Raw genomic sequence first — 26,211 nt, forward strand, 5'->3', positions numbered from 1 at the left:
CTCTCTCTCTCTCTCTCTCTCTCACGCACACACACACACACACACACACATTTGGACTCTGGATAAAAGCACATTTTGTTCAAAAATAATCACAAAGATAATATATAGAGGGTTAAGGCATAACATTTTCAAATATCCAAAGTTTTCCCAAAGCAAATAGACATTCATGCACGGTTTGTGCGCCTACCAACTGCAAGAGCAAGCTCCGTATCAATCTTCAGTGAGATATCTAGCGCTTTCACAGAGTGGGTCAATGCCCCGCTGCAAATTTTTGGAAAAGAAAAATGACCAACAAAAAAAATGAAATGACAGTAAGAAAATCAGCAAGATGTCACTGGAAAGTGTGAAACATCTAGGATACCACAATAGAATGATGCATGAAATCAGTTTCTACTATTCATTGCTACAAAACACAACTTTTAACCATGATTTTGGTACTGTTCAGCAAACTTCAAGGTACATGACAGCTGCCTGCAACTTGATTGTGAGATGCAGGTCTAACAATTAGGCGCATCAGAAATTGATGTAACGATTTTATGGCAACTGTTCTGGAGTATGTGCTAGAAAAAGATCGCCTTTTGAACTGATCTGCTAATGTAGCTACTATAAAGAACTCCGTTGATTGTTATCCCGCAAAACAAGCTGTGGTTTCTCCCAACACTTCATCTCTGGTAGAAAGGCAGTTGAACCCTCCCATGGGCATGCAAGAACAAACCTATAGAAGCTATGCAATCATCTAAGACAGTAAAGTTAGCCCCACCAATTTTGTGCTCTATCCCTTTTTTTATCATAAACCAAACTAAGGAGAATTTTTCAGCTGCATAGCCTGCATGATGCTTAACCTCCCATGCAAGAAGAAATCCATAGAGCTCATGCAGTCATCTAAAATAGTAGGCTTAGCAAGATCCAATTTTATGCTCTCTAGCCTTCATGCAGCTTTCTTACGCCTGTGTATTTTGTGTGTTATGATTGAAGCATGTGTATAACTGTTTAGTTATACACTGTCGGTCCCAAGCACGGATAAAGGAGGAGGGTTGCGGTAGGCCAGTGACAGCCAGCATAAAAACTTAGTCATACCCAATGGATATGAACCAATATGAGAATTTCGTTGGGGCGTTTCCTACTGAGCGACGCGTTGTACTCTATAGGCCCGGAGGTAGTGATAAATGGGCAAGGGTTGCTAGGTCGTCGCCCAGAAGCGACACGTCACACCGGCGCCCAGGTGTGGTGTCAAATAGGCAAGGGTTCCCTCACTTTGTTGGATGGGTGGGGGTAAAGAAGTTAGTCCAAGACCATAAAATTAGGTTAGCCACTTGGAACATAGGGTCTTTAACTGGTAAGTTGGTAGAGTTAGTAGATGTTATGTGTAGGAGAAAGATTGATATTTTATGTCTACAAGAGACAAAGTGGGTAGGTGAGAAAGCAAAAGTGATAGAACCTTGGGGATATAAGATTTGGTATACAGAAATAAATAAGAATAGGAATGGAGTAGGGATTGTTATGAGTCGTGAGTTTATAAATAATGTAGTTGAGGTCCGTAGGAAGGGTGATAGGATTTTATTTATTAAATTAGTATTAGGTACATATATTATTAGTATTTATGCACCTCAAGTAGGTTTAGATGATTCCATTAAGCGTCAATTTTGAAAAAATTTAGATGAAGTAGTACAAGAGATATCTTATGGAGAAAAGCTTTTCATCGGCGGTGACCTTAATGGATATGTAGGCATTAGTAGGGATGAATTTGAGAGTATCCATGGAGGCTATGGTATATGAGAAAGAAACGAAAGTAGAGAAAGGATTTTAGATTTTGGTTTGTCCTATGATATGATCTTAGCAAACACTTGGTTTAGGAAGAGGGATTCTCACCTAATAACATTTAAAAGTGGGGTTAATAGGAGTCATAGATTTTTTTCTACTTAGAAAGAGAGATAGGGGTTGTTGCATCGATTGTAAGGTTATACCGAGAGAAAGTGTAGCTACACAACATAGAGTCTTAATTTTAGATCTTAGAATTACACAATGCCGCAAAAGGGATAGACATAGGATAGATCCTAGAATTAAGTGGTGGACACTGAAAGAAACTAAACAAGGAATGTTTGTAAAGCAGGTAGTTAAGGAAGTTGATTGGTGTCTCGAGGAGGATTCAGAATCAATGTGGAATAAGATAGCGGGTGGCATGAGAAAGGTGGCTAAGGAGGTATTGGGTGAGTCTAAAGGCGGTGCACCGTTAGGTAAGGATACATCATGGTGGAACGAGGATGTCAAATTAGCTATTAAGGTTAAAAGAGAGTGTTATAAAAATCTAAGTAAGAGTCGTGATAATGAGAATTTGGAGAAGTATATGATAGCAAAAAAGAAAGCTAAAAAAAAGTTCAAAACGCGAGGGATAAGGTATATAAGAAGGTTTATGACAAGTTGGATACCAAAGAGAGCGAGAAGGATATTTATAGGCTTGCAAAGAGGAGAGATAAAAAATTGAGGGATTTGGGTATGGTTAGATGTATCAAAGATGAAATGCAAAGGGTTTTAGTCAAAGATGAGGAGATTAAGGAGAGCTGGAAAGATTATTTTGATAAGCTATTTAATGAAAGTCATGCTCAGGATCTTGAATACTTCTCCATTCCGTTTCATGTGATGAATCGTGACTTCATGCGCAAGATTCAAAAGAAAGAAATTGCAGAGACTTTAAAGAAAATGAAATCAAGAAGGGCAGTTGGCCCAGATGGTATACCTATCGAGGCTTGGAAATGCTTGGGAGAAAAAGGTTTAGAATGGTTGACAAATCTTTTTAACAAGATTTGGCGGACAAATAAGATGCCTAATGAGTGGAGGAAGAGTACTTTGGTGCCTCTATATAAGAATAAGAGTGATATACAAGATTGCACAAACTATCGTGGTATAAAACTCATGAGTCATACTATGAAACTTTGAGACAGGGTGATTGAGTCTAAGTTGAGGAAGGTTGTCATGATATCGGAGAATCAATTTGGTTTTATGCATGGAAGATCAATTATGGAAGCGATACATCTTCTTAGACAACTTATTGAGAGAAATAGAGAGAAGAACAAAGATTTGCATATGGTTTTTATTGATTTGGAGAAGGCATACGATAAAGTACCTAAGGACGTTCTCTTGTGGACAATGATGAAGAAAAGTGTTTCTCTCAAGTACATTAGTATCATTAAAGATATGTATGAAGGAATAATAACTAATGTCTGCACTTGTGGAGGGGTGATAACCAATTTTCCTATAATGGTTGGGTTACATCAAGGATCTGCTTTAAGCCCTTTCCTATTTGCTATAGTGATGGATGAAATTACGAGATCAATTCAAGAAAATGTGTCGTGGTGTATGTTGTTTGTTGATGATATTGTTTTGATTGATGAGTCTAGAGTTGGGGTTAATGCTAAGTTATAATTATGGAGACAGACATTGGAAGCAAGAGGTTTTAAGTTGAGTAAGACAAAATATATGGAATGTCGGTTTAGTAAGCAACGAAGTAGTGATGAGAGTGTAGTGAAGCTTGGTGAGCAAGAAATATCGGTGGATGATTGTTTCAAATATTTGGGATCTATCATTCAAAAGTATGAAGAAATTGATGGAGATGTAAATCATAGGATAAAGGTTGGGTGGATGAAACAAAAAAGTGCAACTGCAGTGTTGTGCGATCATAGAATGCCATTGCGGTTGAAGGGAAAGTTTTATAGGATGACTATTAGGCCCGCTTTACTATATGGTACGGAATATTGGGCTGCCAAGAGACATCATATTCAAAAAATGAGTGCTGAGATGCGTATGCTTAGATGGATGTGTGAAAATACAATAAAAGATAAGATTCAGAACGAGGAGATACGTAAGAAGATAGGCGTTGCACCCATTGAAAATAAGATGAGAGAGAATCGTTTACGGTGGTTTGAACATATTCGGCGAAGGCCTAATGATGCTCCAGTTAGAAGGATGGAGAAATGGAAAAATATATTAGTTAAAAGAGGTCGGGGTAGGCCTAAGAAGGCATGGATGGAGATGATAGGAAAGGATATGAATGCTTTGAATCTCACCGAGGACATGACATTGGATAGAAATGATTGGAGAAGAAGGATTCATGTGGAAGACCCAAAATGATTTTCTTTTTTGGTTCATATCGCCGACCCCAATTGTTTTGGGATGAAGGCGTAGTTGTTGTTGTTGTTGTTGTTGATTGAAACATGTATTTTGTGTGAACACGTGGCTCTCTGCAAATGTGCATGTTGTGTGAGTATATTCATGTGCATGTGAGTATGCATGATAGCGCCTAACATCATCTTTAAGGTGGCTTTTGAATGGCAGATGTTACAATCTGCCAGATGTTTCTTCCATTTTCAATGTTCTATCCCCCAAAAGTGGAGATAAATAGACTACTTATCCACGGTGTCCAACGCACTCTAAAAGATGTTTTAACTTTTTCTTATACCAATTCATAAAAGCTTTTGACAAATAATCAAATTCAGTTAATAAAGATACCCAGCATAGTTCAAGGAAGAAAAGAAACAGAGCCTAACCTTGAAATATAGGTCACTCCAGTTTGTCCAATTTTCTTAACTGTTTCAATGGTGACATTACCGGAAGCCTGTGGTCATTATAAAGTTCTATAAGAAATTTGACAGTTGTCCTCATACTAAATTAAATGGATATAGGCCATTGCCGTTGATATAACCTTAATTACAATACTAGTCTTGCTACCTAAAGTGGCACATACTTTAAGCCAAAGACTTACCTCTGTCTCAAATCTCCCATTTATTAGGTCAACAGCTTCTTTAAGCATTGAGACATCCACATCCCCATCTGGAAGGGGTATAACCATATTATCCAACATTATGCGTGTCAATGAAGATCTCTTCTGCAATGCATAATTTAGTACTTCCTTTACTTCTTCAACTGTCCTTGTCTCAATCTAACATTAAAAAAACATTTTTGCAATGAGGAATTATTGAGCATATCAGGTCAACATTGCACCATCTAAATTACAAGGAAAGAAAAGCATACACAAAACATCACTATTGGTCATTTTCATAAACAGTAAAAAAGTAACCATTATATGAGTAAATTTGCCATTTTGTGATCAGAAACTCAATTTTTCATTCATTTAGGCAAACAAACACTATGCATTAATAAAAGATGATAAATGGGAAAAACCATTCCAAGACACGGTAAAAGTCCCCCAGATGCAGCATAATTATTGCAATAATTGTTGCTTTATCCAAAATTGCATCCTACCTGAATGATGTCATCCAAACACTAAACCATTAGCATTTGGATACTTTATGAACATAGAAAAAGAGCCTCAAAGAAAGAAAACCAAACTAATGAAGTCACATGTGAAATACCACACTAAAAGCTAGAGGAAGAGATGAAGACACTGATAGGTTGGCACTTTGAGGATCTTCTAGACCCAAAAGACTGCTAGAACATATGCATAAAAGTAGTAGTGTGGTTTTATCATTATCTATCCTTACACATTATTATATACATAGTTTTGTCTTGTAATTTACTATTAGTATTTGTTCATCTGCACTTAACAGTAAAAATTTGCTTTATGTTAATATTAAAGATTGATCCCAGAATGATAGAATATTGTGGAAGGTTACTTGGTGTATTTTCGTTATTTTCTTACTCACTAGAGCAACAATTTCATGGCAAAGCAAGGAGAGATGCCATGAAAGTGAACCTGTAACAAGATATGTACCTTCTTGGTCTCCAATTCTTGCAAGAATTCTAATCTTTACCTCAGTACTGTTAGAGGTGGGAAATGGGCCAACCCAGCCGTTCTGTCAAGCCTACTTACCAAAGGTTCTAACTGGCCTGAGGGTGTAACTGTAAACCCCACCCAAACAGGTCACTGAACCCATTTCAGTGGGTGGAAAATGGACCAAACCAGGCCAGCCTAGCCAAGGCCTTGTTTATCTAGGCTGACAAGCACATTGATGATCCACATGCCAGTAAAGCCCAGCCTAGCCTTCCAGTGGGCCAGTCATGGCTCAAAATGGTAGCCCAAACAGGTTAGGCCACCCTGGCCTGTGAGCATCCATGCCAATGCCCACCCTAAATTCTGTCCCATTACATTTTATTTAACTCATAGAGAAAAGTTTCCATGTTTCATTTCGTTGTTTTTATAGATTCTTATCATCCTTTTCATCTCTCTCCTCATGACTAATATGAATATGGATTGCTGAAAATTTTGCAATTTTTATCACAGCTAGTATGATAACAACACTAGGTAGCTGATCAATCAAAAAAATTTGTATTTATCAATTTATATAAATTAATACTTTTTGTAGGCAGACTCTAAATCAATTCAATTTGACCCAAATTTTTGAATCATTTGGAAAAGTGATTCACCCCTGAACCCATTTTATCACAAAGAGTTTCCAATCTTTTGATTAATGCCATAACTGACCCTTGTAAACGCATGTGTGCAAGGGCATGTTGTTTGAATTAACTCTGAGAACATTTTGTGCTGCTTTTTGCACAACCAATTATGTAATGTTAGAGGTATGAAACAAATTTTAAAAGAAAAAGTGTGAAATAGGTTAATGAAAAAAATCTACCACAATTTACTCACAAAATCTATGTCACACAGACTCTTCTAACAGGGCACCGCACCCGCGTTGCACCCACACCCAGGCGGGTGCGACACTTGGACACAACTTCCTTTGTGTTAGGTGAAGTCAACCCAGAGTTACCAAAAGCGCCTATGCTATAAAGGAAGTGTGCTTTCCCGATACGTGCTTCGGAAGCACGGAACACGACGCTTCTGAAACGCACAGGGAAGTGCACGCTTATAACAGGAAGGGGGACGCATACCTTTTTAATGGGGGATGCGTACCCCATCAAAGGGGGACGCGTACCCCATTAAAGGGGGACACATACCCTTTTAATGGGGTACGCATAAGCGTTTTACCCATTTTACACTTTTTTTTAAAAGAAAGATTTTTTTATCTTATAACAGGAAGGGATAGACATAGGATAGATCCTAGAATTAAGTGGTGGGCACTGAAAGGAGCTAAACAAGGAATGTTTGTAAAGCAGGTAGTTAAGGAAGTTGATTGGTGTCTCGAGGAGGATTCAGAATCAATGTGGAATAAGATAGCGTGTGGTATGAGAAAAGTAGCTAAGGAGGTATTGGGTGAGTCTAAAGGCGGTGCACCACTAGGTAAGGATACATCATGGTGGAACGAGGATGTCAAATTAGCTATTAAGGTTAAAAGAGAGTGTTATAGAAATCTAAGAGTCGTGATAATGAGAATTTGGAGAAGTATATGATAGCAAAGAAGGAAGATCAATTTGGTTTTATGCCTGGAAGATCAACTATGGAAGCTATACATCTTCTTAGACAACTTATTGAAAGATATAGAGAGAGGAACAAAGATTTGCATATGGTTTTTATTGATTTAGAGAAGGCATACGATAGAGTACCTAGGGACGTTCTCTGGTGGACAATGATGAAGAAAGGTGTTTCTCTCAAGTACATTAGTATAATTAAAGATATGTATGAAGGAGTAGTAACCAATGTCCGCACTTGTGGAGGGGTGACAACCAATTTTCCGATAACGGTTGGGTTACATCAAGGATCTGCTTTAAGCCCTTTCCTATTTGCGATAGTGATGGATGAGCTTACGAGATCAATTCAAGAAAATGTACCGTGGTGTATGTTGTTTGCTGATGATATTGTTTTGATTGATGAGTCTAGAGCTGGGGTTAATGCTAAGTTACAATTATGGAGACAGACATTGGAAGCTAGAGGTTTTAAGTTGAGTAAGAGTAAGACTGAATATATGGAATGTCGGTTTAGTAAGCAACAAAGTAGTGATGGGAGTGTAGTGAAGCTTGGTGAGCAAGATATACCGGTGAATGATTATTTCAAATATTTGGGATCCATCATTCAAAAGTATGGAGAAATTGATGGAGATGTAAATCATAGGATAAAGGTTGGGTGGATGAAATGAAAAAGTGCTACTGGAGTGTTGTGCGATCGTAGAATGCCATTGCGGTTGAAGGGAAAGTTTTATAGGACGACTATTAGACCCGCTTTACTATATGGTACGGAATGTTGGGCTGCCAAGAGACATCATATTCAAAAAATGAGTGTAGCTGAGATGCGGATGCTTAGATGGATGTGTGGAAATACAATAAAAGATAAGATTCGGAACGAAGAGATACGTAAGAAGGTAGATGTTGCACCCATTGAAAATAAGATGCGAGAGAATCGTTTACGGTGGTTTGGACATATTCGGCGAAAGCCTAATGATGCTCCAGTTAGAAGGTTGGAGAAATGGGAAAATATATTAGTTAAAAGAGGTCGGGGTAGGCCTAGGAAGACTTGGATGGAGATGATAGGAAAGGATATGAATGCTTTGAACCTCACCGAGGACATGGCGTTGGATAGAAATGATTGGAGGAAAAGGATTCATGTGGAAGACCCAAAATGAATTTCTTTTTTGGTTCATATCGCTGACCCCAATTGTTTTGGGATGAAGGCGTAGTTGTTGTTGTTGTTGTTGTTGTATAACAGGAAGGGGGACGCGTACCACATCAAAGGGGGACGCGTACCCATTAAAGGGGGACACATACCCTTTTAATGGGGTACGCATAAGTGTTTTACCCATTTTACCCTTTTTTTTTAAAGAAAGATTTTTTTTTATCTTATAACAGGAAGGGGGACGCGTACCGCATCAAAGGGGGACGCGTACCCCATTAAAGGGGGATGCATACTCTTTTAATGGGGTACGCATAAGCGTTTTACCCATTTTACCCTTTTTTTTTAAAGAAAGAAATTTTTCATTAAGGGTAAAATGGGAAATTTTTAAAAATCGTGAAAAATAAAACTTGAAAGAGGCTTAGGGTTTTTTTTTTCACACATCTTTCGAGCCTCGCTTCCTCCCTCTCTCGCTCAGCCGATTTGGCGACCTTTTACGGCAACCTTTCCAGCGACATTTCTGGCGACATTTCTGACGTTCGACGACCTCTGCCGATCGACGATGACTATATTCAAGTACATTTCTATCCTTACTCACCATTGGTCGCTCCTACCGATTGAATGGTCTGGTGTCAGATCGCGGTAACGGAGGCGGTTCGTTGCCTACGACGTCGCGGAAAGTTCACTGAACCTTATCATTTAGAGGAACTATGACATTGCAGAATGTTATTGGCAGGCAGCCTCTTTCCATCACATGCCAGTTTTTTGTGAAGTCCTATTTTTTCTTGTCTTCCACTTTTAACTTTGATAATCAAGTAAATATTTACTTTTGGTTCTGGTCTTTTTTTATCCTTGTTTTTTTGCAAAGCATAACATTAAATACTCAGATTCCCCTTCAAGACACTATTGGATGATGCTATTCGAGTTTTCTGATGCAAACTTACACCATGTTAATGTTGTGTGTTTCAGTAGTTTCAACTGTAGAAAGGAAACTTGATGTTAGTAATTTGTACTATTAACCATTGTCAGTTACTGTCTTTTATGGCCTAAATGACTATATGAGCAAAGTTGTGTCATCTGCTTGCTTATGGAGACAGTTTTTTATATAACATGAAATGCTTGTTTGCAAGTTACTAAGGCTAAATGAGGATGGTTTATGCCTTGTCTTAGTTTCACTGGGAAAGTAGGAATCTTTGGAATTGACTACTTGCATGCTTTCAGGCATTATGTGCATGCTTACAAGCATTGTATCCAATTCACAGTATGCTTACAAGCATTGTATCCAATTCACAGTAATTAGTTTATTTATATGACACTTGTTATTTACTGATCATGGTTCGGAGAAAAAGATTTATTTAGTGAACAGGTCATTGTGTCATTTGGTTTTGTTAGTAAAATAACATCATGGCTTATGTTTTCTGTGAACGAATTTGGATATCAAAACTGTGTGGCATCAAAGCAACAGGTAATTTTTTTCATTTCCAGTCGGTGTCAAACTGAAATCTTTGTTCTAGTGTTCTTGTGTGTCTTGGTGGCTGCACTGCTGGGAATACGTGTGGTATTCTATGTTGATCTTTTCAATCCATGGATTTAATTCATATAGCAATATTATTAATTCCATTGACTAGTTATTTCATTTCAGTTACCATCCATGTGGTGAAGCATAATTCTTTTGACTGTTGAAATTTCAGAAGTTGAATTCTTTCCGTATTACATGGAGTCATTCACTCTAAATGATGACCACTACTTAGTTTTTTAGTGTGTCTAGATTTCTAGATTAGCAAAAACGTATTTGTTGAGCCATTTGAGTTTTCACTTTGTGTGTTTAGAATAAAAAATGACTTCAAATTAATTACTACAAGTATTAGGCTGAAGGTAACTTGTCCATGGGTAGTAAGAATTGGTACTTGATGTGCTGCATAATCGAGCTCTTTTGTTATCTACATTCTTTTTTATTGTCATCCATTTGTCCTTGTGAATTTATCTCAGTATAAAGACAACCATATATGTTTTAATGGTCTTAATCTGTTGAGACTTGAGAATCTGAGATGCATATTTCTGTCTTAGATTACATTTACCTCACCCAATTCTCATTCAGTGTCAATCTGAATTTTGTCTTCGTTGTGATGTTGTCTTTGTTTAACAATTTTTCATAAATGCAAACTTTTGAAAGAACTTCCTTTCTTTTTCTTTTTTCTTTTTTTTTTAATTTTGTCTGCTTCATCATAGTATATTAAAAATTTAAAAATTTCACCTCTAAGAATGATGCTTATTTAAAAATTTAAAGTGTTTTAGGTTGATTCCTATACTTTTATGATGCAGGTATATTTGCATGTTCTTTGCTTCATTAATGACCATCACAAGCTATGATCATGACAATTATGATGACGATGATGATTCTTTGTACAATTTGGACTTGGAGCATGAATCGTCTAGTGGTATTGGGAATGACAATACAAGAAAGAGCAAGGGATCTTTTGATTGTCCATATCAATTTGAGGACAGAAAAAAAAATTTGAGGAGAAAGATGAAGAAGAATATGACTTGGATGACTACTATTCTGAAGATGACCAAGATGATGAACCACCTAGCATGCATAAAACAACAGTGCTATGGCGTCATGTATTGAAAAAAAAGAAGTGGGCAAGAAAAGCAAGGTGGAACTCAGGTTTTTATGTGCAGACACTGCAAAAATATTTATCATGGGTCATATACTTGAGTTTTTGTACATCTCATGAAAGCTCCAAAGGGACAAAGTGTTGGGATTGACTTTTGTCCTTTAGTTGCAAAAAATACAAAATTGGCAAGAAAAATTAAGAGGCAAGTTCGACGAGTGGAGCTTTCATCAAGTGCATTTGAGTTTAGGAGATTAAGAATTGATAAACCGAAGTCTATTAGTATGATTACATCTTCTAGTGAAAGCCGAAACACAGTTGATATTCGTGATACCTTTAAAAAGATAGAAAGAGATGATGTAAATCATAAAATTATCAGATTTTTGTGTGCAAATGGTATACCTTTCAATGTGCTTCGATCACCGTATTGGGAAGAGATGATATCTACAATTAGTAAAGTGTCTGGATATAAACCCCCATCATATGAAAAAGCGCAAACAACGTTGCCTGACAGTGAGAAAGAGTGTGTTTACAGGGAGTTAAATGAATTTCCTGAAAAGTTTGAGGAGTTTGGAGTTTCCACTGTCTCAGACGGTTGGACAAATATCAATAACAAACACTTGATAAATATACTTGCATCAAATTGTTTTTGCTCGATGTTATTATATGCAAACGATTTTTCTAATGTGCAACAGTCAACTGCAAATATTATCGAGTTTTTGAAGACGGGATTTAAACTTGTAGGTCCTTCTAATGTAGTGCAAGTGATTCCAGACAATGCAGCAAATTACAAGTTAACAGGTAAAGAATTAAAACAAACGTATAAGTATATTTTTTGGTCACCTTGTGTTGTACACACACTTAATTTGATCTTCAAGGATTTGACACATGAGTTTCATTAGTTGAGAGAAACATATTTGCAGAGTAAAGAAATTGTGAAGTATATGACAAATCATTCAAAAACACTAGCAATCTTTAAAAGCAATGAAAAATTAGAGCTAATAAAAATTGTAAAAACAATGTTTGCTTTACATTATACTACTTTTAAGCGCTTGCTTGATGTGAGGGAGAGATTGAGGCTCACAGTCATTTCAGATAGCTGGAGCGAGTGGAAGCAATCATGCACTGATGAAACTATGAAACAAAGGGCTATTACAACAAAAACAATTGTTCTTGATGAAGAATATTGGGATTTTGTTCGTTTAGCATTATTGATTACAAAACTCATATATAAGATGATTAAATTTTGTGATAAAAAAGGCCTTATAATTGGTGAAGTGCATGAAGGCATGGACAACATGTTGGGGGAAATCAAGGACAACCAGATTTGTATGAAAAGATTCATAAGATTGTCTCAAATAGATGGGATAGAATGAATGTGCCTCTCCATAGTCTAGCCCACATGCTTACTCCAAAACATTACGAGTCAGAGTATCTCAAGATCCCAACAATAGGAGGGGTCAAACGAGTTTCTCCTAGTAAAATTTTTATTTTATCTATTTAATAAAGTTTAAAGTTTAATGATTTAATTATTTTATTATTTCATTTGCATTTTCTTGTTATAGTTGTTGTAGAAGATGAACCGAACCCTAGAGAGAGAGAGAGAGAGACGGCTGAACTTGAAAACAGAAAACTTAATTCATCATTAGGGCTTCTCTCTATGTTAAATAGAGAGAGGCAAAACAGAGAAATTACATCTAAGTCCTTATGAAAATAATATTTCAGAAAACCTCTAATAAAGAACAACTTAACCTAAAAACCACCTATTCTCAACACTCCCCCTCAAGCTGGAGCATAGATATCTATCATGCTCAGCTTGTCACAGCATTTGGAGAAATTTGGCCTAGCAGGAGGCTTTGTAAACATATCTGCAACTTGGTCTTCAGACTTTAGGTATTTTGTAGTGATATGACCAGCTTGAATCATATCTCTTACATAGTGGCAATCAACCTCAATGTGCTTTGTTCTCTCATGAAAGACAGGATTGTTTGCTATATATGTTGCCGCTTTGTTATCACACATCATGGTCATTGGAGAGGAAACCTTCACCTGGAGATCATTAAGAACAGTGTGAACCCATATCAATTCAGCAGTCGTTTGGGCCATAGCCCGATATTCTGATTCTGCACTCGACCTGGAAACCACATTTTGTTTCTTACTTCTCCATGAAATCAAGTTGTCTCCCAGAAACACACAGAATCCTGTGGTAGACTTTCTATCTACTACAGATCCAGCATAGTCAGCATCAGAATAGGCTACTATCTCCAGAGTTCCACCTTTCTTTAACAGTAACCCCTTTCCAGGAGAGGATTTTAGATATCTGAGAATCATTATGGCTGCATTCCAGTGTACCTCAGTTGGTTTGTCCATGAACTGGCTAACTTTGCTTACTACTAAAGCAATATCTGGTCTAGTCATAGTTACATATAGTAACTTCCCTACTAGGGAGCGATAGCGTTTGCTATCAACAGGTTTTGACCTATGTCACATGGGTGCGGGTGCGGGTGCGACACGGGTGCGGCACAATTTCAAAAATTTTGGACACGGGGACTCGGCTATATATATATATATATATATATATATATATATATAAAAGCAATAACATAGCAACAAAAAAAATTTCTTAGCAATTTCATTGTCATTTATCAGTACATGAATATATAAAAATATCAAGTTTTTCAGTAGAGAAAATATGACTTGCATATAAAAATATACATCTTACAGGAAGAGGGCACATTCATGTTTCAGTTACCTTTGCTCTGGCTAAATCCTGGTTGTATTGTATTTATATTCCTTTAAATTGATAAATTGAAAGATATTTCAAAGCAACTTTCTAGTAGGCAGCTCACCCTTGGTTGGAGGAATCACGCTTCCCCTTAAAGATCACACATCCCCAATCAAATGGACTGCAGTTGCATAGACTGTGCAATGCAGTCTGTGACTGTGCACAGTCACAGACTGTGCAGTTGCACAGACTGTGTAGTTGCAGTCTGGTTATATATATATATATATATATATATATATATATATATATATATATATATATATATATATATTTAAAAAAAGTTATATAAAAAATGATTTTTTTTGTTTTTCATCTTAAAAATGGACATTTTTTATCTCGGTCAAAGTTGACCGAGTCCAAAATGTGGACGGACTCGGCCTCGACTCTTTGACCGAGTCTGACTCGGCGTTGACCGAGTCTGGGCCGAGTCCGAAGCCGCACCCGTGTTCGCACCCGTATCGGGGCGTGTCGACTCGGGTGCGGCGCCTCCCTAGCCGAGTCCGTGTGACATAGGTTTTGACCCTTCTTCAACCAACTGAACTTTATGGTCCATGAGAATATTTGCTGGTTTAGCTTCCAACATGCATGTTTCCTTTAATAAGTCAAGAACATACTTCCGTTGAGACAAAACCATCCCTTCACGGCTTCTAGCAACTTCTATACCCAGAAAATACCTGAGTGAACCAAGGTCTTTTGTAACAAAGTGTTTGTGAAGATGAGCCTTTGTGGCTTCAATAGCTTTCACATCATCTCCTGTAAGAATGATGTCATCCACATATACTACCATAACAACTATGCCAGAGCTAGTTTTCTTTATAAAAAGTGTATGATCTGCTGCTGATCTGTTAAAACCAAAGCTTGACATCACTTCAAACAACTTTTGAAACCATGCACGAGGACTTTGTTTCAAGCCATAAATTGCCTTTCTCAATTTGCACACCTTATGACACTCCCCCTCAACCTCAAAACATGGAGGTTGTTGCATGTAAACGGTCTCAGAGAGATCCCCGTAAAGAAATGCATTTTTCACATCTAATTGACACAAGTTCCAGCCATGCTGAACAGCTACTGAGAGAACAAGACGGATGGTACCCATCCGTGCAACAGGAGAAAAAGTTTCAAAGAAGTCATTTCATATGTCTGGGTATACCCTTTCGCGACTAATCTGGCCTTGTACCTTTCAATAGAACCATCAGATTTGTACTTTATTGTATATACCCATTTACAACCAACAATGTCAGCATCTGCTGGGGAATCAACTAGATCCCAGGTATGCTGAGATACCAAAGTTGTCATTTCTTCTTGCATAGCCATCTTCCAGCGATTATCAAGTGTTGCCTGCTGATAGTTCAGAGGAATGGTTTCAGCAGACAAGGCTGAAATAAAAGACTTCATCTGATGTCCAATTCTGGCATGGGAGACAAAATGAGATATGGGATATAAGGTGCATTGTCTTGTCCCTTTTCGTAGAGCAATAGGCCTGTCATCATCATCCTGAAGATCACTATTGTCAGTAGAACTTACCTCAGGAGAAGAAGAAGATGAAGGCTCTTGCGGAAGTGGAGCTCTACGCACATATACCAATGGAGGATTATTAAATCTGGAAGAGGATGAAGTTTGGTTCGGTAAGGAGGGCACAGATTCCAAAGGAAAAGGAGGTATAGGTAATGGAAAAGACTCAGCTGGATCAACCTGCAGCGGAGAACCGGAACTAGAGTAATATGGAGAGGATTCCAGGAAAGATACGTCCGCACTGACATACTCTCAGCGAGAAATAGGATCATAACATCGATAGCCCTTTTGATTTTTTGGATAACCAATAAATATGCATTTTATAGCTTGAGCGGCTAATTTATCACGGTCAGGGCCAAGTTTGTGGACAAAACAAACACATCCAAATATTTTTGGTGAGAAAGAAAAAAGTGGGGCATTAGGTTTTAGGATATGTAGTGGAATTTGATCACCCACAGAAGACGAAGGCATGCGGTTGATCAGATAGCAAGCAGTGGTAATCGCATCACCCCAGTATAACGCAGAAACATTGGATTGAATCATAATGGTCCTGGCAACATCAAGGAGGTGCCGATGTTTTCGCTCAGCCACCCCATTTTGTTGAGATGAATAGGCACAGGAAGTTTGGGGTTGGATGCCATGATCTTGGTAAAATTGTAACAGACCTTTTGATTTAAACTCGAGAGCATTATCAGTGAGAACAATCTTGACAATAGATTCAAACTGAGTTTTTATTTCAAGAATTAGGGATTTGATAAGACTTGGAACTTCAGATCGTTCTTTTATTAAAAATACCCATGATAACTTAGAGAAATCATCAACAATAACAAGATAATACCGACACTGAGTCCCAGTAGGAATCTTACTAGGACCCCATACATCTGCATGAAGAAGTTCAAAAACTTTATTACTAGACTGACTCTGACTCAAAGGGAACGAACTTCGATGATGCTTGCCCAACTGACATGCTTCACACTGAAATGATGTGGTGGAAGGAATCTGACGAAAGACCGACCGAAGCTTTGACAATGAAGGATGACCAAGACGACGATGCCACTGAATAGGACTGAATGAATGTTCCACTGCAGCATGAACAGAACCCATTGGATGATGTAGGTAGTAAATTCCATTTTCTTCATAGCCTCCACCAATCTTCTTCCCCGTCAGCAAATCCTGAAAATGACAACCCATTGGATCAAATATTACTCTACAATTTTGTTCTTTTATAAGGCAACTAACAGAAAGTAAACTTTGAGGAAAGTTTGGAGCATAAAGAGCATTTTTCAACTGTAATGAGGAGGATATAGAAATATTTCCCTGACCAACAACCGGGGAGGAGCTCCCATCGGCTAATGAGACTCCAAGTTGAGCCTTAATGACCTTTAGATCTGAAAAAACACGTGAATTTCCACACAAATGTCTGGATGCACCAGAGTCAATAACCCACTTACTATCATTCGGATGGAGATGATTCCCGGTTGAATAGGCAATACCAGCTACAGGAGAAGTGGAACTCAAAGGTCGAAGAGCAATCAACTCATCATATTCCGCACGACTAAGGGTGATACTACTTTCATTTGCAGTGATATTCTCTTGTGCATTTGTTGCCTCAATAGTAGTAACATGAGCTTCAGGGTTATATGACTTTGATGCAGAAGAGACTGGCCGACCATGCTTATCCCAACAACGATCTTCTAAATGTCCAGATTTTCCACAGAATGTACATTGAAGCTTTCCTCTGCCTCCCATACCACGTCCACGTCCTCGTCCTCTGATATTCTGAATATTTCCACGGCCATAACTAGATGGGACAACAAGAGAAAATGTCTGAGTCACAGGTTGAGATTGTGGCAGAGATATCGCAAGTCTACTCAGACGATTGTAAGCGTCAGCAACAGTGGGAACATCTGAACCAGTCAACATTTGAACTTTTGCAACAGAAAAATCTGAAGAGAGACCTGTAAGAAAACGAGCAACCATGGTTTGTTCTTGATGATCCTTTTGCTTCGAGCAACACAGAGGCCGGTGAGCATTAAGTCTTTCAAACGCAGCTTTGACAGAGGCATAGTACTGGGCCAAGGTCTGATCTCCCTGTTGCAAGTTGTATATTTCCTGTTCGACTTGTAGGATACGACTCACATTCGTTTCTTGTGAGTATGTATCACGAAGATTGTCCCACATTAGTTTGGCTATATTATAGTAGATCAATCCATCTGCAATATGGGGTTCGACACTGTTCATGATCCATGACATAACTATGTCATTATCTTCATCCCAAGTAACATATTTTCCCAATTTCTCAATGGGTTCGCCTTCCAACAAAATATGTTTTCGACGATGTCCAGATACCGACATCATAAAAGTTCTGGACCACCTGGCATAGTTGGTTTCATTCAACCTAACAGAAGAGCCATACGAGAAGGGGTTGGCAAACGCCTTATACTCCCCAATATGTTCCATTTTGGAATCACCTTTCGACGTTTCAGCCATACTAAAAAAAACTCACTTGAACAGCAAGTGTTCAAGAAGAAAATTTTTTTTTCTTCAACTCAGCAGGAAACCACACCTGTTGTTCCACAAAATAAAGTTCAATCCAGCAGGAAATCACACCTGCTATTTTCCATGACAGAAGAGTAACTTCAGCTTCCGTGCTTCCTTAAAAACAACACTCGACACAACAGGGAGTCACTGAAAAACACATTCTGAAATAAACCAACCCACACAAAAAAAACTAAATTTTAGTTGCTGTAGATACCACAGAAATCCCGAACATTGCTGCACCCAAACACATCACCACACATGATAGAATGCAGTCGCAAAAACACAATGTTTACTAAACCTGTTGTTCTCCAACATATAAGGCATGACATCCAGTAAATATCACACACAATCAGCTTCTGCAAGAACTCAACACTTACGGCCACACAGAAAAAAAAATTTGTTGCTCCCAAACAGCAGGAACACACCTCGACAAGAATTCAACACTCACGACAACAGAAAAAAAAATCTATTACTTCCAACCATCAGGAATACCCTTCGACAACTCATGAACCAAAAACAAAACTCGTCATAGCAGCAACAAGACTCGGCACCACCAGGTCGCAACAGGAAATCCAGATGAGGAGAACTGATTTAGATTTTCTCCTAAGATCTGAACCGCAATCAAACTCCCAACAGCGTAGGTAGTCACGAGGAGAGAAAACAAAAAGAAGGACGAAGAGATACGACACCTACAGCAGGCATCCACGACCAGCAACATGCCCAGAAAAAAAAATTTAAATTGCTGACCTGATTAGAAACATTACTCAGCGTGATCGAAGTTTGATCACGATCATGAAAGCCTCCACGATCGACTGTGTTCTGGTAAAACACGATCACGCTCCCACGTCACAGTCGATATCTCGATCACGCTCCCACGTCACAGTCGATCACGTTCCCACGATCGGCTGAGCTCTGATACCATGTAGAAGATGAACCGAACCCTAGAGAGAGAGAGAGAGAGAGAGAGAGAGAGAGAGAGACGGCTGAACTTGAAAACAGAAAACTTAATTCATCATTAGGGCTTCTCTCTATATTAAATAGAGAGAGGCAAAACAGAGAAATTACATCTAAGTCCTTATGAAAATAATATTTCAGAAAACCTCTAATAAAGAACAACTTAACCTAAAAACCACCTATTCTCAACAGTTGTTAAACATTTTTTTCTACAAAAAAGGATAATGATATCTTAGATGGTGCAATGCTCGCCCTTGAAATCATATTTGCTGGAAATGAAGAGCTCTCTACACTTTATAGGTCACAACTTGTGGCTTTTGCATCAAGAAGTGAAAGATTTAACCGAAATACAACAAGAATAGATGCATTGAATCATACAATGACGGTCCTTAATTGGTGGCGTTTGGTGATACACCTGAGTTGAGAGCATTAGCCATTAAAGTTTTATATCAACCTATTAGCATATCTTCTGCAAAAAGAGTGTGGAGAACCTATAGTTATATTCACAATGTTAAACGAAATAGGCTCAATGAAGATCGTGTTGATACCTTGTGTATATTCATTCCAATCTTCGATTGATTGACAGGTATAATTAAAGTGTTGTACTTTTTTTTGGTATTTTCTTTTTCTCTTTTTCTATCATTGATTATTTATTAGCATTCGTATTTTATATTCTTGTTATAAAAAGATGCAACAATCGCTACAAAAAAAGACCTAGTCGAAAATGAGATATCAATTCGAAACTTTCTATTGTAGAAGAAAATACGTTAAGATTAGAAGACATGCGTTGGAGAGATTTGGATGATAGTGTACAACAATCAAGCACTATTTCCAAATCCAAACTCAAAGATGCACAACCAAAAGCTCCATTGCCTCCAATAATCATACGTACAAATGAAGTTGAAAAGGATACAAATCAGTCCAACAAAGCTAGTAGAACTAGTGCAAATATACAAGAGCAACCATCAGTTCCTCAAGGTCGGATTGATTGTTTCTTTAGCAGCAGACCTAGGCAAGGTATGTTGATCTTGGTCATGTGTTTTTTATTTTTACTTTCTTATATATATGTATTTTTAATATTTTAAATTAAGGTTTTTGAACATTTTAATTTTTTAACATATTCATTATAGGAAATGAAGGGAGGAGCAGAAGGCATGATCGTGGAGGACAAGGAGGACGTGATGATGAAGAAAGTTCTCAATCTATTGCTGACCTGAAGAAGAAGAGAAAGATGACAGATTATTGATTGTTGACGATAAAATGAACTCTTGAATTCTTAATTATTCTTTTGATGATGTAGTTGGAGTAGTCCAACTTAGAAACTTTTATGTTACTTTTTTTGTCATGGTCTTGTAATATTTTGTTGGTTTGATATGTACTTTTTATTTTGAAGCTTGCATGATGAAGTGAAGTAGTGGATTATGTTAATTTTAAGTTTACACTTTACAGTTTCGAACTTTATAGCTTATAGTTTACAATGTAGGACTTTATAGCTTAAAAATTTAACCATATCTTTATATAATCTTTGAGTTTATTGATCTCTCATTTTCTATATTGCAGAGATCACAAGATTTATAACAATCAAGTCATTTGATTCTTTCATTAAAAAATGTATGTTTTTTAATCAAATTTATTAATTTTCTTAATGCATTATTTAGTGCCTGCATGCATTTGTTAAAAGGTAGCAACATGAATGTGAATTATGATATTCTCTTGATGTATTATTTTTTAAATGCCTGAAAGTTGCAATATGATGCATTTTTTAGATAATTGCAACTTATATTATTTATTGTCTTATGTACATGTTTTATTTTGTCAATGATGACATAAATCTTATTTTTTGATAAAATAAAAATATATAATTACATTTTCACTTTCCTTTCAATTCTTCTTCGCTTCCCACTCAAATCCTAAGTCGCCTCTTTCTTCGCTTCGTAAGTCGCTTCCTAAGTCGTCCCACACTTCCTGCTTCCTAATTTTAGAAGTGTCTCGCTTCCCTCTTCCCGCTTCCCGTATCGCTTCTCGCTCCTGCTTCCTCGACTGACAACTCTGAGTCAACCATACTGAGGTCCATTTCTATCCCAAAGTAGATTCAATTAACCCTAATCAAGTCCATTTTTATCTATATTATATATATAAATACATAAATGCACACACATACACGTAGTGTTAACTTAAAACTGTTAAAAATTATATATATATACCCTCCCCGCACCCCAGCACCCAAGTTTTTTTAAAGTGCCGCATCGCCACACCCACACCTGCACCTATGTGACATAGCACAAAATTTAAGACATCTTGTTCCAACTTGACTAAAGAACTGAACAAAAAAATAACAGCATAGAGCTGCCCTAGTGTTTTTTTATTTCCAGTCACAACACCATTTAGATGCTTTTTATCAAGCCATCACTTCCCAATAGTTAAGAGGTATTTCCAAAAAGGAGAAAATCACCTCCACACCCATTTGAAGATTGTTATGTTCTAAATAATCATCCACGGATCTCATTGCACTTGTAACGCCTCCAGCTATTGATATATGGTTATCTTTGATCATGACCATGTCAAATAATCCCATTCTATGGTTCTTTCCTCCACCAATCAGCACCTGAAACATATACATCCATACAAAATCCAGCATAAAAACAGGTGAAACACAAACAAACTCATGATCTTACAAGCAAGAGAAGTGATAGACACCGCCCACTTATCCACCAAACGTAAACCTGGAGCTGTTTTCCTTGTCTCTAGAATGCATGCAGGACTTGCAGCATCAGCCATTGCCTTCAATATCACCACAAATAAACAAGGCAAAGCAATTATCAAGGAGATGAAATAAAAGAAATTCGAAATTACATGATATTAAGTAATATTATGAAGTGAGTATGGTGAACTTACAAAAAAGTGCCTACTACTATTGATCATGTTCCAAAAGTTCATGCAATAAAAGTTTTACATAAAACATCACATGAAATCAAGAAATCTTAAAATCAAAAAGAAAAAGTCAGGATTATATCCTCATCCTAGCTTTGTGTCGTTCGCTACATTGCAGAATTGAAAAGGTATTCATGTCGGCAGAGGGATTTAGGACGTGAAAGAAATCATTATGGATAACAATGAATTACTTGACCAATGTCGGTAGTTCTTAGAAGAACACCTCATGCAGACAGCAGAAGTAGCAATCAGCCTAGAAACTTGATTGTCCCATACAACCAAAACATACCATAGTTGGACGTAGAAAAACAAAAGCATTTTTATACATGACCTCAACCAACTGCATCACTGTTCTCATTCTAAATACTACTAATTGATAATAACAAAAAAATTAAAAAAACACCTTTGTATGTGTGGCAATTCCACTCATTCTTTGCATAAAATTGAGCACAACTCTCTCTGCAACAAGTACACTGTGCGCACATCCTGTACATGTCCATTCACAAACTTTAGAAAAGAACATTTCTATTCCCACCCATCGATCAAAACAACTCCCACAAGAAGTTCTAAATCATCTTAAATGTGATGAGAGAATATACCATGCACTTGACCAAATTGTGTACCCTTTTGTATGCAGTTCCCATCTCTTACAAACCATTCAACCTGAACCAATTTAACTTCATAATGGCCACAAAAAAAAGGAACACTCTAACAAGAAAAAATATACAATGTTATACCTTCAATGAAGGATCAACCTCCTTGAAAATCATGTCAGAGAGTGCAATTCCAGCAACAATACCATCCTCCTTGGCTAGGAAGTGTGCTTCCACTTCCTCATTGATTGGGATGGTAGCCAAACAAGTAACATCTCCTATAGCAAAAAAAATTGTCATTTTGAAATCCAGAACCAACCGTATGCATTGGAGAAAACAGCCATAACTTGATCGATATTAGCTAAAAACCAAAAGAATCATGAACTTAAAAATGCATCAAACTTTACGATACTTTGGCTGTATCTGCAAAATTAACACATTCATGACTTCCAACAAACTTCTACAGCTCTAATATAGTATGAAAGATAAAATAGTTAGCACAAAAAAGGAAACGCGTGAAAAGGAACACAAGAAAGCATAAAAAGACACGACCCTTTATTTTTTCAGACAAAAATTAATCAGCACTTAGGTTTCTTTGATCATTAATTTTGTATCTCTTTAGTTTCTCAATACCATTAATTTTGAATCTCTTTAGTTTCTCAATACACAAGCCTTTGCAATCACAGCTTTTGAGCTGCCACTGGTTCTGGCAATTTGTCTATTTCATGAAACATAATCTTATTCTACTCATCGGTAAGTGGTGAAATATCCTTGTTGAGGAATATATATTAGCACTTTATCTCAGCACTCCACTGTGGATCATAAGTTGACATCACATGAGCATTTTCCATAGCCAACAATAAGCTCATGCTTTATGTTTGGATAATTTTCTATCCGGTACTCCAAAGAAACATCATAAGGTGTCTAACTCTCTCTGTCACATATGGCTGAAGCCTCTTATTATGAATATGATTAACACCATAGGTAGTAGTGGCCACTACTTCTCCCCAGAAACTAGGCCTAACGGATTCATCATTTATGATTGGGGCATGACCAACAATCCATTCTAAGTGAAAGCGATATTCATTTCAAGCTCAAGAAACCCAGTGACTTGCAATTTGACTCGTCCAATATTGAATGAGACTCGGCCAGCTCAATCCCATGGCGCTATTGACATATTTTATAAACACAATAAGAATATACTGCATAAATAAAAAAATAGTTGTCTACAATGGCAGAGACGTCCATAGTTACCAGGGAAAAAATGGATACGAGAATCGTTGCGTAAAGCTGAAACGGGAAAGCGAGTGTTAAAGAGTAGTATGAAGCGGGAAGCGAAATAAGGTTGTGAAGTGATTGTGGAAGCGCATGAGAAAAGAAAATGAAATGCATATGAAGCATAAACGAATAAGAAATGACATAAAACAAGTAGAAAGTGACATAAAATCAACACGCAAGCTTGTTATAAAATAGATTAACAAAAATTAAATAAATTGCATTTTCCACCATTTTTTGGGAGAAAAACGGAGGTCAGGCTAACCCCCAAAATCCCAAAATGCCAAAATACCCGTCTATGCATATAATCGATAAGGACGATCATCAGGAACTCTGGGGAGGTGATCGAGAGCAGAAGTTCACCTCGATCGCCGGCGTCTTCGGCGAGAGCGAGCCTTATGACGGCCTTGAGATCGTAAGTAGGGTGGGAAGGAGGGCCTACCACCATAGGATCCACGGGAATTCTCTGAGCCACGTTGGTCAAGGAAGACATCGTCACTCCTCTCCTGCAAGTTCCCAAAGAGCGAGAGACTAAGAAAAACAAAAGTTGCTCCAAAGAACTTACACAAGAAGAAGAAATCGAGATCTTGTAGAGACCTTCGAATCGGCAGAGAGCGTGTGAGAGAGTTGGTGTGAAGGGTGGGAATAGATAGCAAGCAATGGGGAAGAGCGACGGAGGACGAGTGCTTTAGCATCGTCTTCACGGCTTCCACACGAAATCGGGCAAAGTTTGACGGGATGTCTCCTTTTTTTCATGGGAGTAAATTTTCTCACGATGCGTGGGGCTAGCCGGACCAAGTCCACTTCAAGATCCAGGTCCAAATTTGCATGGCACCTCGCACATAATGAACCGGGTCTTAATTAGGTCCATCATGAATCCAGATCTCATTTGGAAAGAGACAAGACCAGGTCGCTTGAATACCATTCCACAAATCATACCCGGCTTCATATACTAACCGGACCCTATGGGTCTGACTCGAATTCCAATTGGGCCTCCTTTATTACCAAACCCTGACCCTATAGGTTTGATACAGGTCAAGTCCGGGTCAAACCCAATCCATTGACACCCTAGTTGACAACGCTAGGTTAAATCCTTTTAAAAAACAACAAGCCTATAACCGGTCCACCTAATACTCGGATTCTCTAGGCAAGACCGTTTTAACTTTTATCAGACTATTGTTAGTGATTTTGAATCTGATTGGACAAATAGGTAAGTTCTAACAAGCTTAACCTCCTAATCATCCTAACTTATTCCAACAAACAGAGGTACAGGTTTTTTTTGCTTAATATGAACATGTAGATGCTTAATTTACAGCTTATTTAGAGGAAAACATGTGTTATATTAGGAATTTTTCATGTTTAATTTGGTTTTAAAAGATACTCCAGTAAGTAAACAATATAAATGTATTTACAGTTTTAGATTAAGAAAAAAAAACTTACAGATATGCTTTTTTAAGTGGTAGTTAGTACGGTTCCAAGGATAAACTGGGTAGGGCCTACTTGTTGGTGTCCAATTATAATCGATTCATTACAGATCAGATTCTCATCTGCCTAACCAATTGGCACTCATAATTAACATATGGTTTTGGCAATAACAGCAGCATTAAACTACAAGGTCACACTTGTTTTAGACTTTCACTGGTTGGCGAGAAACCTAGCTTTTCATATGAAAATGGCAGTATGCTTGCGTAGTGAAACAAACATGGGAAAATGACTGTTCCCACCCCCACCCACCCCTCAATAATTGTTTTGCATTGAACATCGAAAAGGTAACTTTTGATAAGGCCTATGCCGCATCTTCCTTTTTCTAGCTTTGTTTTCTAAATCATGAAATAAACAACAAGTTTTTCATGAGAATACTTGTTCTCATTAGCTTAGAAAATACCGTGTTCTCAAACGTAGTCTGATTAATTATTATAAATCAAGAACCTAAAAATTCTCTGTCAATATCTATATTCTCACCCATGGCCTCAAGCATGCACCATGATTTTTTAATCAAATGAAATGACTTTTGTAAAACCAAAAGCAAGTTGCAAGTATTACACCTCTCAAAGTTCTTTTAGCCATAATAACAAAACAAAGACGTATTTATGAAAAACAACTGCATTAAGATTATTTAGAACTCCAAGTTTCTGCTTGAATACCTCAAATTGTAAACAAGAACAAAACAATATTTTTATTGATATGAAAGCAAAACAGCAAACCTGTCATCTTAAATGAGATAAACAGGAAGAAATAAAGCAAAAGATGGTAATATCATTAATCTGTTTGAACTGGTTCTATTATTTAGGGTGATTCATAACATCAAATTGTTATCATTCTTTATCCTAACTACTTGAAATCAATTCATGTGCCCACATACTTTTTATGTTTTGTTAAAATTAAAAGAAGCATACGTAATTAGTAAACTAATCAAATTAGTACAAAAGTTAAACGTCAATACCTACATGCTCATGTTACCCTCTGACTGTTATCAGAAAATGATAACAAGCAGCTATATTACCTCAGATAACAGGTAGCTATAATTTGTCATGAAATGAAGACCGGGCC

At 37.4% G+C, this 26,211-nt stretch overlaps 1 protein-coding gene and 1 non-coding gene across 2 annotated transcripts; one reads left to right on the top strand and one right to left on the bottom strand.

The window, feature by feature from the left end:
• Positions 1 to 73: 73 nt before the first annotated feature.
• Positions 74 to 24,384, bottom strand: QPT (quinolinate phoshoribosyltransferase). Its single transcript, XM_089984595.1, has 10 exons — positions 24,259 to 24,384; positions 24,025 to 24,167; positions 22,531 to 22,664; positions 22,393 to 22,456; positions 22,197 to 22,279; positions 21,560 to 21,643; positions 21,315 to 21,467; positions 4,757 to 4,933; positions 4,542 to 4,609; positions 74 to 261 (listed from the first exon to the last, which is right to left on the bottom strand). Exons 1-10 carry the CDS (start codon positions 24,354 to 24,356, stop codon positions 165 to 167), a joined length of 1,101 nt encoding a protein of 366 aa, XP_089840721.1. The 5' UTR covers positions 24,357 to 24,384; the 3' UTR covers positions 74 to 164.
• Positions 9,321 to 9,392, top strand: LOC149817946 (small nucleolar RNA snoR60). Its single transcript, XR_016427499.1, has one exon. It is a non-coding gene; the product is annotated as a small nucleolar RNA snoR60 (small nucleolar RNA).
• Positions 24,385 to 26,211: the final 1,827 nt, after the last annotated feature.

The sequence above is a fragment of the Nuphar pumila genome, chromosome 13, assembly GCF_984573655.1.
Source record: "Nuphar pumila chromosome 13, dmNupPumi1.hap1.1, whole genome shotgun sequence".
In the NCBI taxonomy this organism is placed as follows: Eukaryota; Viridiplantae; Streptophyta; class Magnoliopsida; order Nymphaeales; family Nymphaeaceae; genus Nuphar; species Nuphar pumila.